Source organism: Rhinichthys klamathensis, unplaced genomic scaffold (assembly GCF_029890125.1).
Source record: "Rhinichthys klamathensis goyatoka isolate OS25496 unplaced genomic scaffold, OSU_Roscu_1.1 h1tg000059l_1, whole genome shotgun sequence".
Lineage (NCBI taxonomy): Eukaryota > Metazoa > Chordata > Actinopteri > Cypriniformes > Leuciscidae > Rhinichthys > Rhinichthys klamathensis.
Genome location: NW_026606604.1, coordinates 5,224,232 through 5,243,744, shown reverse-complemented (window position 1 = coordinate 5,243,744; position 19,513 = coordinate 5,224,232). Strand labels below are relative to the sequence as shown.

The following is a 19,513-nucleotide window of genomic DNA, read 5'->3' as shown; positions in this document are numbered from 1 at the left end:
TGATCAAGGTGCTGAAAAAAATGGCCAGGATAAACAAATTTTAATTACAATTTACAAGGCATTAAATTCAGCTTAAATTATGCTTAACTTGCATTTTAAAAATGCTTTTACAAGCATTTGAGGCTTTTACAAGCTTTAAGAAATTCAAAGATTTAGGTTTCAAAATGTTTCAGGAGTTGTATTTGAGCTGACATAATAGCTGACATCCATCACTATCAACATTTGCATATTGAGTTAGCCTACATTTGGTCTCATTTCTTGCCTTTATTTGCATATTGCATTATCATTGATCATTTCTTTCTAACAGAGGCCTATGTTTAATAATCTTTAGCTGCGTTAATAGTGCTTTATGTATGCTGAATCTACTGTAGTTTGATTTTTTTTTTCCCCCACAGAGGTTAAGTGTCATTCACAAACCCAGTAAAATGCCCAGTAAAATTTAATCGCTCGATTAAAAAGCAACAGCTTTTTGTTTTTTTTTAGGGCAGCTAGGCCTATATCAGCTCCAATAAGGTAAACTCAAATGCCATTCATCGAAAATGAAGTGCTTTAGGCTACTATCTGTTCAATGTGACGAATTTTCACTTCCGAGTGACAGACGGTTTCTTACAGAACGTTTTTGTAAACATGCGTTATACGGTCATCTTTGACCGTTGCGCCGGGTCTCGTTTCTTTTTCAGTAGCCTATCTCCCGCATAAGTGGCACATTAAAAGTGGTTCAACTTTTAAAAATGTTCTTTTCCATTCCATTCCAATGCGCTGCGTCTCACTTTTTTTTCCGAATCCAAAAACGTTCTGTGTAAATAATGGAATAATGGCGTCATCTCCTTCAGATCTCTTACGGCATTGACGTCAGTATTGTTTCTGCAATAGGGAATATTTTGCTGGAGCTTTGTGTAATTGTGACTGATGTCTGACTTCTCTCCTTATATATAATGACATTCATCTCACCTCTTCCTCATATTTCCTATTCTTTGCTCTGGAGTCTGATGACATCAGTTCTTTTGTCAGGACTAAATGTAATCACAGATCCCTTTTTAAGACTTCATAATTCATTTGCACAGAGAAGATGAGAGCCAGCCTTTATCTTTTATATTTGTCTGTAATCTGTGAAGAGTATTAACATATTGGCTATGTATTGTTTCAAATATTGTTGTTTATATTTGTGTTGATTGGGTAGGTCATATGTCTTTTATGACCTGGCATTCATTCTATTTTATATTCAATTTCCAGTTATTCACTCAATTCCGCCAGGTGAAATAGAAACAAGTGAATCGGTTACTACTCAGACCACAATATAATTATAATGTCTATAATATTGCACTATTACGGAGACACCTGAGAGTGTTTGACGTCTGGTCTCTCATTCTCTCTCTATCAAACTCCAAAGATAATGTGGATATAACTTCCCTCCGTATATCTGACATCATCTGGTAAATCACTGTCAACTGTGCGTCAGTTGGTGTGTGTTTTGATAACAGCTGAGATATTGTCAGGTTGTATGAACAGAGCCTGCAGTGGGACTGGTGATTAGCAACAGGCAGATCCAGCAGATCTTGGGTCTGTGATGGCAACCGCAGCTTGTCTCAGTGAGCGGCAGGCCTGCATTAGATTGAAAGAAACAAGATAGCACTGAGTGGTGATGCTATCTGTGCAGGGAAAAACAAAAGAAGGCCTTGAGGTACATGGTGGATCGAAGCAGATGGTGTGACTAACATCAAAGACGACGGTTCATAAATGGGCTTCATGCAGATAGACAACAGAAAGTAGTGTGGTAAAAAGATGACAGCAAATGGAAATGTTAGGAAAAACTAGTTTTCAAGCCTGGAAATGTTATGGGAAAATGCATTCAAAAGTCATTACAATTTCGAAAGTAAGTTATATTTTTACATTGTTATGCTAATCTCTAAAATATGTAAGGATTTCCAAATCAGTGAGATATTTAATACTCATCTTAAATATTGTTTAACACTCAATTTTCTGACACGTTTTATTAAGACTGTTGGGAATTTATTATATTAATCATTATATATTATTATATATTTCTAGTTAGTAGTAATATATTACATACCGTATTCTATTTCTTTAGCACACACACACACACACACACACACACACACACACACACACACACACACACACACACACACACACACACACACACACACACACACACACACACACACACACACACACACACACACATACAATATATATATATTGCAGTAAGTATAAGTATATTATTTAATTTAGGAAAAATATATCTGCTATTAGGAAAGAATCACCATATTAGCAGGCAACATTTTTAAAAATTGTTTGCACTTTTTTCATGCTTGTCTGTTCCAATAACAGAGAATTGTCAATGTTATATCAATGTTTATATCCTAAAGCACCAACTTTGGTCTATTTACAGACTTCTGCACTGTTTCTCCAGGCTGAAATATGACATTCTGCTCACATTGTTCTCTCTATTAGTATATCAATGTCCACTGGATATCTGATGCTCTCCATATGCTAATCTGCAAGTTTAATGAGACGTGCCACCATAGCAACATTTCACCTAAATGAATGAAGGGACACTTTCTATTGTTCGGCTATTGGAATATATTTCTCTGCGGTATTAAACCCAACATGATGTCACTGTGTTTTCTTAGTTTCATTATCTTTGGATGATATGTAATTTGCTTTCCTTTTTTCTGTAGGAAGTCATTGCTGATTCAATATAGAGCATGTTGATTGATCAGCTCATGGATCCTCTCTGAGACTGTGCGAGAGAGAGAGAGAGAGAGAGAGAGAGAGAGCGAGAGAGACAGAGAGAGAGAGAGAGAGAGAGAGCGAGAGAGACAGAGAGAGAGAGAGAGAGAGAGAGAGAGAGACAGGAGCAAAGAATAAAGCAGGAGACAGTCATACAAGACAAGTTTAGAGGAAACACCTGGAACGATAGATTGGGGAGGTGACACTATCACGTAAGAGAGGACAAACCTTACCCTTCTTTCATCCGAGTCTTCCTGTTGTGGAGGATGAGTGCTGTCTTTGCTAAACTGGACCCCAGGAGAATTGAGTGGGAGTCGTCCTGGTATGGACTCCACTCACGAATCCTGCGCACTAAACCTGTGGACTCCATGCTGGAGGGCCCAGATGACCTGCATGGCACCAGACTTGCCCGTGTGCTCACTACAGTGGATCTGGTGTCACTTGGGGTGGGCAGCTGCGTGGGCACTGGCATGTATGTGGTTGCCGGGCTTGTTGCTAAGGAAATGGCAGGACCTGGAGTGATCTTGTCCTTCATCATTGCAGCTGTGGCGTCCATTCTGTCAGGTGAGACTTTATGACTGTTAACAATTTATAAACATTTAGCAATTTAGGGCGTTAAAAAATCACTGCTGGTGCTCTAATATAAATATGCCTCTCATCTTTCCAGTTTAAAATATTACAGTGAACCAAACTGTTACTGTTACAGTGAACCAAAGGGCAAAGTTCAACTTTTTTTTGATAATTATTGATCTAGAGAGTCCATAGAATTGTCCTAGACTGGTCTGGTTCCGATCAGGGAAAAAACCAGGGACTAGTTTGCAAAAGTAGGTTATGGACAAAATTGGCCATAACAAATTTTTGCTCAAATCGAGAATCCGAGATATACATCTTGTCCGTCTTGAGCCAAGGAACACAGTGGTGTGCAAATCTTGATTCTAGGTCAAACGGTCGATGAGTTATGAGCAATTTAGTACTTTTGGTTGCTGTAGCGCCACCTATGGGCCAATCAGGGTCATACTCTGATAGGTTCTCCCCAAACTGAGGCCCTAGCACCTGGCCAGGTTTCAAGTCTCTAGGCCAGGGGTCTCAAACTCGCGGCCCGCGGGCCATTTGCGGCCCGCGGGGTGATATTTTGTGGCCCCCTACTTGACATTAAAGTGTAATGTTAGTGCGGCCCGTCGTTGCGTGTGCCGCGTTTTAAATGGGCTACCATACGGTGGGTTTGTTGTCAATAGTTGCCATAGACAACCGCTAAGTACAAACATACTGCGCGCCTGGAAAAAATGAGCGCGTCGCTTCAATTATGAGCGCGCTTGCCGCGCACGCGCACCTACATTTGAAATAACGAACTTGAGCTCGCAAAATATGTGAGCGCGATATGTGAACTGCTTGTCGAGCTACCACCAATCAGGCCGCGAGCTACTGGTAGCTCGCGAGCGACGTGTTGGAGAGAGACCCTGCTTTAAAACAATGTGAGAATAATCATTTTGAGCTTGTAATATGTGTCTAACAGGTTGATAAGAAGGTTTGCTTTGATTTGTGCAGTCAGTAATTTGCCTGAGACACTATACATGTGTAGAAAGAATTCAATAAGACGGGCAGACATGACTGCAAATATTTGTATTTCAAAAGCAATAATTGTTTTTCTAAGTATATAATAAAAGGAAATGTGCCTTCCAAAAAAAACATTCAATATCATTAATGTGTTGTATAAAGAAAATAAAAAGGACATAAGCAAATATAAATATTACAAATATGTGTTATAGACAAAGAAAGTTTGTAAAATGAACTTCAACTGTCAGAAGGACAGCTCATGAAGAACCAATCATGTACAGAAAGGAATGTTCAAATTCAGAGGAACAGTTCAGAAGAAACGTTAATAATAAAGATTGAGAAGATTGGATCAGTTGTGCTCCTTTTTCGGAATATTTGAATACTATTTTTGTGGAATACTTGATGCGGCCCAGCCTGACCCAGACTCTACCTCCAGCGGCCCCCAGTTAAGTTGAGTTTGAGACCCCTGAGGCCTTACGGTTTGGGCTGCACGATGCGTTTTAGGTTTTTTTTTTTTTTCAAATAGCAATTACAATAGGTTTTCAGCACTTCGTGCTTGAACACCTAATAATAATTAAGAACCAACTTGAGTAAACCAGACCCATCAAGACCAAGTTCTAGACCAGATCCTAACCCCAAGACTGAGACTTGTCAGTACAAGAACCAGTAATGGAGTAAAATAAAATAAAATAAAATGCTGAATTTATTATAGAATTTATTTCAAACACCAAACAATCAAGTTTTCTCTTTGTTTACAATTTTCAAATAAATAAATACAAATTAATACATTTTAATAAATAAAAAAATCCACACAATAAAAGCATTACATAAATGTATTATTATATAAATATGCTTTCAATATAAATTTACAATAAAATATAAAAGTGAATTTAATAATAATAATAACTAATAATTTCTACATACATTATAAAAATAAATAATTTTACATTTCCAATAAAACTGTCAGGGTTTAGGTAGGTGAAAGGAGCGAGGACTCAAGTGCAGGACAATGGGTAGGCCTATTTATTGAGTATAAAAATGAATGACTTGACTTGACTTGACAGGAGAGCACATGCCACAAGGAAACACATGACAATCTATGTGCTCACACCGTGACAAACACATGAGCACATGGCCAGCGAACTCAAATCACCAGCCATGTGCCCCAACAAAACAAAACATGAACAAGCAGCTCATAAGGCACGTGTTCACACAAAACATGACAACATGAAACCACGCAGCCAGTGATAAACACAAGCTGCATGCAACACAGCACAAGACAAAACATGACATGAAAGCACATGAGACAAGGCACACAGACAAGACAAAACAGGAGTGTCAGGGCTCTGTCACAAAACCAAGAAATAGACTAGACAGAAGGGACAGAACTTTCACTATATATTATGTTTTCATAATAATCAGATAATGAAAACACATAAGCTGAGATCCAAATTCCGGCCAAAGCCACGTCCAAATAAACCTCAAAATTTCAAATATCATTACTTTAAGTATATTGCTCTATAATGTACTTGCTAAACAGCTAATCTCAGGGCTTTTCACACAGGGGTCTGCTATGCTGAGTTTGGAGTGAGAGTGCCCAAGACAACAGGCTCTGCTTACACGTACAGTTATGTCACAGTGGGAGAATTTGTGGCCTTTTTCATTGGTTGGAATCTCATCTTGGAGTATCTGATTGGTACAGCTGCGGGGGCCAGTGCACTGAGCAGCATGTTTGACTCTTTAGCCAATCACACCATCAGCCGCTACATGATCAACCATATTGGAACGTTGAATGGCCTGGGTGAGTGTCTAATGATGCTACACAAATTGTTTGTGTGGTTTATGGGGTCTTTATGCATTCTTAATGTTGATGTTCATCACACAGTTCATTTATTCATCCATGCATCTCATATCAGGTAAAGGAGAAGAATCTTATCCAGACCTGTTGGCTCTGGTGATCGCTATGTTGGTGACGGTGATTGTGGGTTTAGGGGTAAAAAACTCTGTGAGCCTCAATAATGTGCTGAATGTTATTAACTTGATCGTGTGGGTCTTCATGGTGATTGCCGGACTGTTTTTCCTTTCTGGAGCCAACTGGGAGGATGGGAGGTTTCTTCCCTATGGCTGGTCAGGGGTAAGAATGTTAACTGTTGGGGAAAAAATGCATTATCTATTTGTCTTTATGCCTACTATAGAGATCCGTAAATATTGTGCGCTCTGTAGGTCATGCAAGGAGCTGCAACCTGTTTCTACGCCTTCATTGGCTTTGATATTATCGCCACCACTGGAGAAGAAGCCAAGAGCCCAGACACTTCCATTCCATATGCCATAACGGCCTCTCTCGTCACCTGTCTCACGGCGTACGTCTCTGTGAGTACAGCGACTCCTCACACACTCCAGTACTAAACTGCACGTGAACTTAGGATAATAATTCATTATGTTTAACACAATAATTTTTAACAAGTTTACCAAATATGGTATAGTTATTCTATAGTTAAATCTGCTTTCTAGTTTTTAATAGTTAAAAATAGAAAACAAAATTGCATATAATTTGTCTTTCTATGGAGTTTCTTCTCATTACTCATTATTGTCACAATTATGTTGTTGGCTGGGGCTTGTCAGGCAGTATTCTCTATAACAATTCATTTTTTCATAATTGCATCAATTCATACTGTAAGTGCGCTGCAGATAGATAGATAGATAGATAGATAGATATTTGCTATGTGGAATTTTTAAAGGACAGACACTACATGCGAGTATTTCAGCTTACATTGCACATTCACACAATTCAATTCAAGCACTTTAGAGCTGAGATTTATTTAAGTTCTCTATCTCCAGAGGCCCAATCCTGATCCCTAGAGCTGAATACCTCTGCGCATACCTTTTACCCTCATGAGACAGATTAAATGAGTCACATGTGTTTTCTTAGTGTACAATGGAATTGGAGGAATCATCCTACAGCCTCCATCCACAGCCACACCTATAAATGAGATCTGGAATGAGAGTGTTTCCCAGAGGACATTTCATGCAATGTATTGCAAATTGTTTTGACAAACTGCCAAATAATACAAATTTTACCTGTTTATATGTCTTAGGTGAGTGTGATTCTGACATTGTTGGTGCCATTTAACCTGATTGATGGAGATGCTCCGCTCATGGAAATGTTTGCCGATCATGGCTTCCTGGCAGGGAAGTATATCGTAGCCATGGGTGCTGTTGCAGGACTCACCGTCAGCCTGCTGGGATCTCTGTTCCCGATGCCCAGAGTCATCTATGCCATGGCGGGAGATGGTCTGCTCTTCAGGTACATTAATTAGTTTGGAACGGTTACAAGGGAAGTCAGTTCACTCAGCAGCCATATTTTTGCAATGTCTCCAGGCAGCTACTTCAGGCATGCAAGGCCAACTTCTATCTATTTGAAAGGGAAAGTACAGAAAAACGAACATTTAAATAACATTTAAATCAAATCAGCAACAAAATCTGACAAGAACTGTCCCAACATTTTTCTTATGCTCCCAATAACAATAAAAACGTGTATATTTCATGTTGGCTCAGCCAATGTGCATGTGCAGTCCTGAGACTGCGAACTCGGGTTTCTAAATGGAGCTTCTAACAGCAGCTTCAGTGATGAAATGACTTTACCAATAGAGTGCGAGAGTCGGGTTCCAGAAATAAAAACTCCAATTATTTTCTCCATAATGAAATCATTTTTAATGATAACTCATAAACCTTTTAAAGACTGGCCTGATGTGAGTTCCGAGGTTGTTAATCAACGGTATATGCTTTTGTTGAATCTATCTGTCATGTCAAAAAATGTTTCTGCTAGGTGCCACTAGTGTCACAGAAACTACATACTTTTTTCTTCAAATAAATGTGTGTAATGTTGTGATTCACCTCATAGCTGGTTGGCTTGGTTAATGGCTTATCGTGCTTTTATAAGACTTTTTAAAAGTCCCAGACAGCAACATAGTGTCGGCCCAGATCCAGCCAACATCTGGTTCGCGTGGAATCCACATGTACCAGATGTGGCCCTGATCTGGGCCAACACTATGTTGCTGTCTGGGTGTGAATGGAAAATATTATTCTGGAACCAACACTGCTTAAAAAGTGGGCAGGTACTAATGCACTCTAGTGACAATTGCCTGTTGTATTTAGAAGGCGGGACTTCTATTACTAGAGCCGCCATTTTGCGTGTTACAATTTCCCTATTCATATCAATAGGAGTGCACTATCTTGGGTAATATAAAGTCTTTTATATGTGTACAGCCCTTTTCATCAGGCATTTCATCCTAAGTTTTCTTGTGTGTATGCCAGGTTCCTGTCCTTTGTGAGTCCCCACACAGAGACCCCCGTGGTGGCCTGTGCTGTATCGGGGTCTCTGGCTGCTCTTTTGGCTCTCCTGGTGAGTCTGAGAGACCTGATCGAGATGATGTCCATCGGCACGCTGCTGGCCTACACGCTGGTGTCGGTGTGTGTGCTGCTTCTGCGATATCAGCCCGATAAAGACAGCTTCACCAGTTTCCTCACAGAACAGGAAGAGGAGGAACGGAAGAGAAAAGAGGAATTAATGGCGGCTAGTGAGAAGGACATGAACTCACCTTGTGGAGAAGGGTATGCCGACAACCCCTGTGGGGCCAAGAACCTTCCCTCCAAAGGAGACGACGAAACACTGATTGAAAAGTCGGATTCTGGGGGGTACCAGTCGGATAGTTCTGGCTTCGGCGTTGGAGAGAATGGCATCGAGGCGGACGACTCCGGTAGTCTCTTGAAACGCGTATTGGGGTCTCAGTATTACACTATGCGGATGCGTTTGGGCCTGCCGAATGTGGGCGATAGGCCCACTCCTGCAACAGGACGTACTGTTACTTCCTGCGTTCTCCTTTTCTTCATCCTGACCTTCTTTCTATGGATGCTCGTCATCTACGGCTTCGACCGGGTTTCAGGAGGAGCCCGCTGGGCAATATTGCCTTTCATTATTACTATAATTATCCTCATGGTTACATTGGTTGTTATTATTCTTCGACAACCTGAGAACCCTAAAAAGCTGCCTTACATGGCGCCCTGTGTGCCCTTTGTGCCCACAGCTGCCATGCTGGTGAACATATACCTCATGCTCAAACTATCCACCATCACCTGGGTGCGCTTTGTGGTGTGGTGCTCACTAGGTAGGCCAAGTCTTCTCTTTATATATGCTCCATATATTCTCAATCATCTGCAAAGGGCCGTTCAAACCAAGAACGATGATAACTGTAACGATAACTGTATTAGCATCCACACACCAACGTATGATAATATTCTGTTTATTATAAGCACATGCTGAAGATTTCTCATCTGCTGCTTTAAATGCTTGAGCTCTTTAAAGTCGAATGGATTCTGATTGGCTGTCAATGTTTTAATTGCTCATCATCTGGAAAAAATCTAATGTTGTGGACTTCCCTATTCTCATATTATCAAAACAATTATTAAAATGTATTATTCTAGTTATGATGTGAACGGGCCTTACCTGACCCCATCTCTTCACCCTACAGGTGTGCTGATCTATTTTAGCTATGGGATGTGGAACAGCTCACTGGAACTCAGCGCTAGAGAGGAAGCGGCTCACGCCAGCTCCTACCAGAGGTACGACACGGAGGTCGACGACAGCTTCAATGTTGATGAAGACCTCCCTCCTCAGGAGGACGAAGAGGGGGGACAGTACCAGGGCTGGGCAGCCGAGGAGCGTGGCTATCAGTACCAGCAGCAGGAAGATGAACAGAGACCATCCAACAACAGTCATAATTACAGAAGTAAAGGCAGGACCAATAAAGGCTTTGAGGAGCTGGTCAATGAAGAGTATTCACCGGAGTGAGCAATATAGACTAAACCGTTGTCGCAGTTGAGGTTGGATTTGGGTGACCATGATTTTTCCAAATGGAATATGTTCCTGGATCATTGAAATTACTGACAAAAATGCGAAAAGTGTTTATAAATAAATAATAAATAAACATTATTACCGCAACCGTAACGAAGCCGAAGGGAAAATGTGCATGAGCATTAATGAAACAATTTTAATCAAAACACACTGTTGACAAAATATGACAAGAAAAGTAACGCCACTGGAAGGATTTTTAAAGAATAAAAAATATATCCTATACATAGAATAATGTAGGATATATGAGAATAATTTAAATATAGAGTATAAAATTAATATTACAAACTGTACAAATTGCGAATTCAAAAGTGAACCTTAAATAAATACTGTGCTAGTCAGAATGTAGGTGTCGTTGTCTTTCCGTATTGGTTTTCAATTAAAGGGGTCCTATTATGCCCTTGTACGAAGTCTTGATTTTAGGGTGTACTAGAATATGCTTTCATGCTTGATTGTTCAAAAACACATTATTTTTCACTTATTTTACATTATTACATCTCTCCCCAGTCTGTCCCGAACACGTTGTTTAGTTCTGGTTTCAATGAAGCCCCTCCTTCTGAAATTTCGAAATGTGCTGTGATTGGTCAGCTGGCCCAGTGTGTTGTGATTAATTAGCAGCGTTGTAGTTCTTAGAAAGTGGATTCTGTTAAATAAAATATCTCCCCTTGGAGTGGACTTTTGAGGTTTGTAACCTTGCAGATCTTTTTTATGCTCAAACAGAAACATTACACACTAACTAAATTTGAAAAAGTGAAAAAGCATAATCAGACCCCTTTAAATTAAAATTAATATCACAGACAGCAACATAGTGTTGGCCCAAATCCGGGCCACATCTGGTACGTGTGGATTCCAGTCTGGGTTGTTTGTTGATTGGATGGAGGCAGAAAGGGGCGGAGTTTAAGCGGACTAGATAAGATCACTAACATTCATTTACAAAACAAATTTGAATTTCCATTTCATGCCAACTTTAAGTTTATAAGTCTGAGATGACAAAAATAAATAAATAAAATATTTTAGTCAAAATACAAAAACTATTGTTAAACAAAAAAAAAACCTGAAGTAAAACAAACACTTTTAATTAAGAACTCATGAAACTGGCTGTGTAGTTAATGGTTAGGGTTAGTTGTAGTCCCAACAAAAATGTTAATCCCGGAACACATTCTACTTTAAAAAATCAGTCACTGATGGATTTCCTAGGTTTGATAGTGTTGTTAACCATGTCTCACTACTAGTTATTAAAACATTTTTGAGTGTATTTCATTGTGAAAAAAATCTTAAACAGGTTGTTAAATGCATTTGCACCTTGTGATGGATAAGTGACTTATCTAGAGGGCCGTTTTTTATTGAGGCTTCTTAAGTGCCTTTAGATAATCCCTTCTTAATGTTATTCTTCTAAAATCAAATATAATGTCTTTCTGATGTGAGCTTCTGTTTCAGTGTTGGATTTAAAATCGCACAGTACTCTTTTACTCTGAGATGTTACTTAGATCCTAAACCAATGCCCTCCATATAAAAAACTCAAGATGCCTCTTTAATGTAAAAGCCAATGCAAGCTGTTACTACATGAGCAGAAACCCCCTAAAGATGCATTGAGTGGACCTTGCATCATCTTCACAGCTGTGTTGGATCTAAAAATCTCAAGCGCTCCCTTGAATTCAAGGGGAAATATTATGATTGGCTCCCTGTGAAAGCTTAATAGTTCTCAAAATATTTTGCAACATCGATATCAAATTCTTTCTATGTTGGTTTGTAGAAATGTCTTACTCTTGTGGTTTCACCCTTGTTTAGGTTTGCACGAGGATATTTACATTTCTTCCCTACAGCTATGTGCGTAAAATCAGTCTGATTCAGAACACATGTAAATACACAGAGATCAAGGGTTATATGTTTGAGAAGAATTATACAACTATATTTAAAGTGAAATATTAAAATTAATATATTTTACAAGCACAAATGCTGTCTTTTTTGTGTCGTCATCATCAGCCAAAACAATAATGATTTGCATTTTAAAAAGAATATCTGTGGGTTCATGTTTTCATTCAGACACGTTAAATCATGAGACCGCATGACGATTTTGAACATATCACTCAACATGCATAACATAGTGGACATTATATGAAGTGAACTCCCAAAGAGCGCATAAAATAATACATCACAATAAATCAATCACAGACCAGCCTGAAAAATGACCCGGATTCCTGTTACAGATATATATTTTTTTCCTCAAATTTCAAATGCTGATTTCCTAGGAGGTTGTGTACAGGATGCTATGAGACGCTCTCCAGGAAAACAGTGCAGATGACATCTGGTCATTTTACCACACAGGTTTCCTGTCTGTCTGTATATGCTTTCCTAACTGTCGGCATGAACGAATAAGCTTATTAAGCTTAAGTTATTAAGTAAAGAACGTTTTAAAATGATGTCACTGAAAAATAAAATATAGGAGCAAAATGAATACTGTGTGAATAGTCTATGAAAAAACATGCCTAAGGAACTGGAAGAGAGAAATGTTTCCCTTTGGATTCATTTCAACGTCTGTTCAAACAAAGTCAAACGTCTGCGAGCACAAGTTTCCACCGAATTCTCTGTTCCCTCCAAATCACATGTTTGCAGTCAAACCATGGCAGTAGAAAACAAATTCTTCACATATTTCATTGGTGTGTGTGAGCTTTTTTGAGGTAAACTCGTCTTATCCAGTCTTTATCTCCGCTCTCACACATGTGCGCTCTTGGCATGACTGTTTATAGGAGGCCCAGAGTTAGCAACTCCACCGTGTTTTGAGTAGTAGTAGTGGTTTTCAGGATTCTGAGTTGGGCCCCTTGAGCAACAAATCATCATCGAGCTGCCAAAAAAACAGAGGGCTGAACCGACCCATCCAGCATACAGGGAGAATCCAAACGACATCAGGCCGTCCTCATGAAGCACTCCAATAGGGAACCACACTGTCGACACCATCCCACACAGAGCTGAAACAAAAGGAAGGGCACTATAATGTTCTACATAATGACAGCACCATAATCATGGAGAATAACAGACTGACTTACAAGCATCATATTAGGAGTTTTATTAGTGTTTGCAGAGTTGCAAACCAGCTCAAAACACCTGTAAAAAGAGTTGACCATGACTGGCTCTTCCCGCTCTAACAGGATGTAGGAAATCTGGATGTTTTATAGTTACTTCAGTCAAGGTTCAGCCCTGTATGTTGAAAGCATGATTTCAGGGAGGATATGAGCAAACACAGGACAACATCTAGCATTTTGCTTAGAACAGCTGAATTTTCAACAGTGTAATAAATTCCTGTCATTTCGATTCTGGAGTAATACTCTAGGGGGTTATTTACAGGAAACTGTCTCATTTGAATGACTGTACAAGGCATGGTACACAATTTTTATCGGTTAAATGCGTTTTGGTAAAAACTAATTACAATGATGGGGTTGAATAAGTGTAGCACTTATTCAAAAGGTTCCAAAAGGGTTCCCCAAAAAACCTTTCACTGACAGCTAGTGCTTAAAATAACCATTTATTTTCTTAGTGTGTAGAACATTTTAATTATATGATGCATGAATATTTTTTTTTCACAATAAAGAACCTTTTGTGGTTCCATGGATGTTAAAGGTTCTTTATGAAAGCATACAACCTATATTTTTAAGAGTGTAGGCTTAATGTTGCTTAAATATTACTTTAAAATGTTGAATCCACATATTTAGAAAGGAAAGTTCACTTAAAAATACACAATTTATTCCCCATTAGTTGAAAATCCTAACAATTGGTCTTTGCATTAGAGTTTATTAGCGAAATTCTTTTCAATTAATCGATTGATCCAGTTCATTTGTTCACATTTAGACTGATCCAATTCTCAAGTTCACTAACTCACAACTATTCCTAATGACTATGACTTTTGGTCTATTTGTCAAAAAAAGGTTATCTTATGACTTCAGAAGACGGAATACAGCACACAAACCATGCATGTGAACTACATGTACTTCTTAGAAAATTGTATGTTATATGATTCCCCCCGGGTTTCAAAGTCGAGGCTTAAGCTAGTCCCGGACTAAAATGCATGTTTGACATATCTTAAAATATGTCCCCAGACAGCAACATAGTGTCGGCCCAGATCCGGGCCACATCTGGTACATGTGGATTCCACGCATACCAGATGTAGGCCGGATCTGGGTTGACACTATGTTGCTGTGTGGGTAAGTGACATTTTTTTTGTCTCAAGATGCACACACCAGTAATGTTTTTTTCTAAGGCACGTTTATAAAAGCTACTTAAATGTCCTAATTGAACTAAGGCCTAATCCTGGCTTAGTCTGAGCCCTGTCTGTGAAACCAGGTCTTTGAGTTCTAGAACAAATAAAGTGAAACAAATTTTAGAACAACGTGAGGGAGAGGGAGAATTAATGATTTGTGAGTGAACTATCCCTTTAAGAAATGACCATTGAAATTGTTTAAATAAAGATATGGCTGTCTATTTAAACAATTTCAATTATATTTCAATTTCAATATATATATTACAGCAATGACTCACATATGAAAAGTATAAGTAGTCCTCCCAGGACTGCGCGTCTGTGTTTGGTGTCTTCGGTCTCTTGGCTCAGTTTGACGCAGGGCATCGCCAACAGCACGAGCGCCAGAGCGGGCAGCCCGAGCAGAGAGGCGGAGACCATCAGAGCGCGAGACGTCTGGATGTAAGCTAAAAATAAAATATCATAATGTGAAAATATCATAAGCGACGCTTTACATTATGATTCAAAAATTCATGCGACATAACTTTTTTAATGCCTCAAATAATATACTGAGAAAACCCTGTAAAAAAACAACAACCTGCATTTAAATGTGACTGACCAATAACAAACCTAAATGTTGAATAGTTTTTATTCCATGAATGAAAAAAAATGGATGCATACAAACAAAATTATTTTTTTGAAAAAACTGTTTCTCACCTGGTATATCGAGGATTTGGTTGAGTGAGATGCAGTGATAGAGAGCAGTAGAGATGACACACTCTGTCCACAAGCCCTTGGTCTCCAGCTCATCCATCTTCCTGCAGGTGTGCATGCCGTACTTACAGGTCACCACCCAGTCGTTTGTTGAGGTTGCTATAATAACACCAGTCCAGCCGATGCAGCTCATTAAAAAACCACAGAGCAGGCGACAGCTATGAGACATGATTTCTGACTGAATGTGAAATGTGTTCCCAAAGAAAATGTTTACTGAAATATGCTCTTCAAGCCAAAAACATACAAAAACATAAAGTTATTTAAATATTCTAAATAAAACGCATTCTGGAGAAGATTATCATACTAACAGTTTGAGTATGGACTGTAAAACAATCCATCTGGCAAATGTACTTTATAGTGGACGTGCCCAGCAGAACTTTCAGCCAATCAGAAGACAGCCACAATGGCCTTCCCTCAAAACCTGGAGAATAACATCCTGCAGAGTTTTTCACTGCGGTCACGCCATCTGTGCTTTAGAAAAGCGCGGTCACGCCATCTACGCTTAAAAATATATTGCTCGTCTACACGAGGTTGCGTGGTAGGCTCAAGGTGTATGCGCTTGGTGTCGGCAGACTTAAATATTCATAATAAAATAAATAAAATCTGGTTGTTTTCTGCAAATTCCACCAGATTATTGTTCTACATCTCACTGACTACCACTGTGGTGATTTTCATGTTGATCTACTGTTTTATTATTTAATAATTGCCTGCCAAAGTCCTATACTGTAGGCTACCTTGTTATACAGCAATATTTAATAAATTCATAAATAATGTAAATCAAATTGTTTTCTGCAAATTCCACCAGAATATTGTTCTACATCTCATTGACTACCACTGTGGTGATTTTCATGTTGATCTACTGTTTTATTTTATTTAATAATTAACTGCCAAAGTCCTATACTGTATGCCTGGCTATATAGGCATATTTGATAAATTCATAAAAAATTTAAATCAAATTGTTTTCTGCAAACTCCACCAGATTATTGTTCTTCATCTCACTGACTACAACTGTGGTGATGTTCATATTGATCTACTGTTTTATTATTTAATAATTAACTGCCAAAATCCTAGACTGTATACCTGGCTATATAGGCATATTTGATAAATTCATAAAAAAATAAAATAAAATTGTTTTCTGCAAATTCCACCAGATTATTGTTTATCATCTCACTGACTACCACTGTGGTGATTTTCATGTTGTTCTACTGTTTTATTATTTAATAATTAACTGCCAAAGTCCTATACTGTATACCTTGTTATACAGCAATATCAGTAAATTCATAAAAAATTTAAATCAAATTGTTTTTTGCAAATTCCACCAGATTATTGTTCTACATCTCACTGTCTACCACTGTGGTGATTTTAATATTGCTCTACTGTTTTATTATTTAAAAATAGCCTGCCAAAGTCCAATACTGTTTAATTTAATTTAAATGTTTTATGAATGTATTAAATATTGCTGTACAACAAGGTATAGAGTATATGACTTTGACAGACAATTATTAAATAATAAAACAGTAGATCAACATGAAAATCACCACAGTGGTAGTCAATGAGTTGAACAATTTGATTTGATTTTGTTTTATGAATTTATCAAATATGCCTATATAGCCAGGTATACAGTATAAGACTTTGGCAGTTAATTATTAAATAATAAAACAGTAGAACAACATGAAAATCACCACAGTGGTAGTCAATGAGATGTAGAACAAAAATCTGGTGGAATTTGCAGAAAACAATTTGATTTGATTTTTTTTATGAATTTATTAAATATTGCTGTATAACAAGGTATACAGTATAGGATTTTGGCAGTTAATTATTAAATAATAAAACAGTAGATCAACATGAAAATTACCACAGAGGTAGTCAATGAGATGTAGAACAATAATCTGGTGGAATTTGCAGAGAACAATTTGATTTGATTTTTTTTATGAATTTATTAAATATTGCTGTATAACAAGGTATACAGTATAGGAATTTGGCAGTTAATTATTAAATAATACAACAGTAGATCAACATGAAAATCACCATAGTGGTAGTCAGTGAGATGTAGAACAATAATCTGGTGGAGTTTGCAGAAAACAATTTGATTTTAAGTTTTTATGAATTTATCAAATATGCCTATATAGCCAGGTATACAGTATAAGACTTTGGCAGGCAATTATTAAAGAATAAAACAGTAGATCAACATGAAAATCACCACAGTGGTAGTCAGTGAGATAAAGAACAAAAATCTGGTGGAATTTGCAGAAAACAATTTGATTTGATTTTTTTTATGAATTTATTAAATATTGCTGTATAACAAGGTATACAGTAGAGGACTTTGACAGACAATTATTAAATAATACAACAGTAGATCAACATGAAAATCACCACAGTGGTAGTCAGTGAGATGTAGAACAATAATCTGGTGGAATTTGCAGAAAACAATTTGATTTGATTTTTTTATGAATTTATCAAATATGCCTATATAGCCAGGTATACAGTATAGGACTTTGGCAGGCAATTATTAAATAATAAAACAGTAGATCAACATTAAAATCACCACAGTGGTAGTCAGTGAGATGTAGAACAATATTCTGGTGAAATTTGCAGAAAACAATTTGATTTACATTATTTATGAATTTATTAAATATTGCTGTATAACAAGGTATACAGTAGAGGACTTTGGCAGTTAATTATTAAATAATAAAACATGGAAATCACCACAGTGGTGGTCAGTGATATGTAGAACAATAATCTGGTGGAATTTGCAGAAAACAATTTGATTTGATTTTTTTATGAATTTATTAAATATTGCTGTATAACAAGGTATACAGTATAGGAATTTGGCAGTTAATTATTAAATAATACAACAGTAGATCAACATGAAAATCACCACAGTGGTGGTCAGTGATATGTAGAACAATAATCTGGTGGAATTTGCAAAAAACAATTTGATTTAAATTTTTTATGAATTTATCAAAAATGCCTATATAGCCAGGTATACAGTATAAGACTTTGGCAGTTAATTATTAAATAATAAAACAGTAGAACAACATGAAAATCACCACAGTGGTAGTCAGTGAGATGAAAAACAAAAATCTGGTGGAATTTGCAGAAAACAATTTGATTTGATTTTTTTATGAATTTATTAAATATGGCTGTATAACAAGGTATACAGTATAGGACTTTGACAGACAATTATTAAATAATAAAACAGTAGATTAACATGAAAATCACCACAGTGGTAGTCAGTGAGATGTAGAACAATAATCTGGTGGAGTTTGCAGAAAACAATTTGATTTTGTTTTTTTTATGAATTTATCAAATATGCCTATATAGCCAGGTATACAGTATAGGACTTTGGCAGGCAATTATTAAATAATAAAACAGTAGAACAACATGAAAATCACCACAGTGGTAGTCAGTGAGATGAAGAACAATAATCTGGTGGAATTTGCAGAAAACAATTTGATTTGATTTTTTTTTTTTTGAATTTATTAAATATTGCTGTATAACAAGGTATACAGTATAGGAATTTGGCAGTTAATTATTAAATAATACAACAGTAGATCAACATGAAAATCACCATAGTGGTAGTCAGTGAGATGTAGAACAATAATCTGGTGGAATTTGCAGAAAACAATCAGATTTTATTTATATCTTTATATTATATATATATTTTATAATTTATTATGAATATTTTTTAAAAAGTCTGCATACACCTTGAGCCTACCACGCAACCTTGTGTAGACGCGCAATATATTTTTAAGGTAGATGGCGTGACCGCAGTAACTTAACCCCACATTCATATTTCATATAGAACAATCATAATATTCTTTATAAAAACAAGTCCTTACTTTTTCAAAACTGGCATGATAACAATATTACGTTAGTACGTGATATTTTTAATGAAGATGGGTGTTTATATAGCCTACATATGGCGAATTCCTGGAAAATTTTAATTTTCCTGTCACGACTAGATAATTTGCCATCGTTTTCGATGGTATTCCCACAGGTCTTATTACATTGGTTTTGATAGGACTTTGTTTACCATACCACCTATTTTTGATCCCACTCAAACAGTGGTGGGCAAGATTTGTCTAGTTCCATACTCTAGCAATAGGTCCATCCGTGCTCTCTTTCAGAAAGATATTGTTACCAAATCTTATGTAATTACCTATTGGAGCAATTTTAGTGAACATTGTGGACTGGAGAAAAGTTTGGTTATTGACAAATAAATACCTTATTTTAAATAAAGTTAGATAAGTCTCATTTAAATTAATTCATAGATCCAGAGGAAAGTTATATAA

The 19,513-nt window shown here is 37.2% G+C and overlaps 2 protein-coding genes across 2 annotated transcripts; one reads left to right on the top strand and one right to left on the bottom strand.

The window, feature by feature from the left end:
* The first annotated feature begins 2,858 nt into the window (after positions 1 to 2,858).
* On the top strand, positions 2,859 to 10,295 carry slc7a14b (solute carrier family 7 member 14b). The gene is made up of 7 exons (XM_056249126.1): positions 2,859 to 3,318; positions 5,873 to 6,109; positions 6,225 to 6,442; positions 6,532 to 6,678; positions 7,404 to 7,612; positions 8,623 to 9,473; positions 9,837 to 10,295. The coding sequence occupies exons 1-7, from the start codon at positions 3,021 to 3,023 to the stop codon at positions 10,154 to 10,156; spliced, it is 2,280 nt and encodes a 759-aa protein (XP_056105101.1). The 5' UTR covers positions 2,859 to 3,020; the 3' UTR covers positions 10,157 to 10,295.
* A 1,260-nt stretch (positions 10,296 to 11,555) lies between these two features.
* Positions 11,556 to 15,591, bottom strand: cldn11b (claudin 11b). Its single transcript, XM_056249138.1, has 3 exons — positions 15,162 to 15,591; positions 14,747 to 14,911; positions 11,556 to 13,182 (listed from the first exon to the last, which is right to left on the bottom strand). The coding sequence occupies exons 1-3, from the start codon at positions 15,385 to 15,387 to the stop codon at positions 12,929 to 12,931; spliced, it is 645 nt and encodes a 214-aa protein (XP_056105113.1). The 5' UTR covers positions 15,388 to 15,591; the 3' UTR covers positions 11,556 to 12,928.
* Between the last annotated feature and the right edge of the window lie 3,922 nt (positions 15,592 to 19,513).

Excerpts from the sequence above, each read along its gene's own strand:
- slc7a14b (XM_056249126.1), top strand. The coding sequence starts at position 3,021 with ATGAGTGCTGTCTTTGCTAAACTGGACCCCAGGAGAATTGAGTGGGAG. Across the intron at positions 6,679-7,403 it reads GTCTCACGGCGTACGTCTCT|GTGAGTGTGATTCTGACATT; the intron begins GTGAGTACAGCG and ends TATATGTCTTAG. Across the intron at positions 7,613-8,622 it reads GGAGATGGTCTGCTCTTCAG|GTTCCTGTCCTTTGTGAGTC; the intron begins GTACATTAATTA and ends TGTGTATGCCAG.
- cldn11b (XM_056249138.1), bottom strand. The coding sequence starts at position 15,387 with ATGTCTCATAGCTGTCGCCTGCTCTGTGGTTTTTTAATGAGCTGCATC. Across the intron at positions 14,912-15,161 it reads CCAAATCCTCGATATACCAG|CTTACATCCAGACGTCTCGC; the intron begins GTGAGAAACAGT and ends TTTTATTTTTAG. Across the intron at positions 13,183-14,746 it reads ACTACTTATACTTTTCATAT|CTCTGTGTGGGATGGTGTCG; the intron begins GTGAGTCATTGC and ends CTTTTGTTTCAG.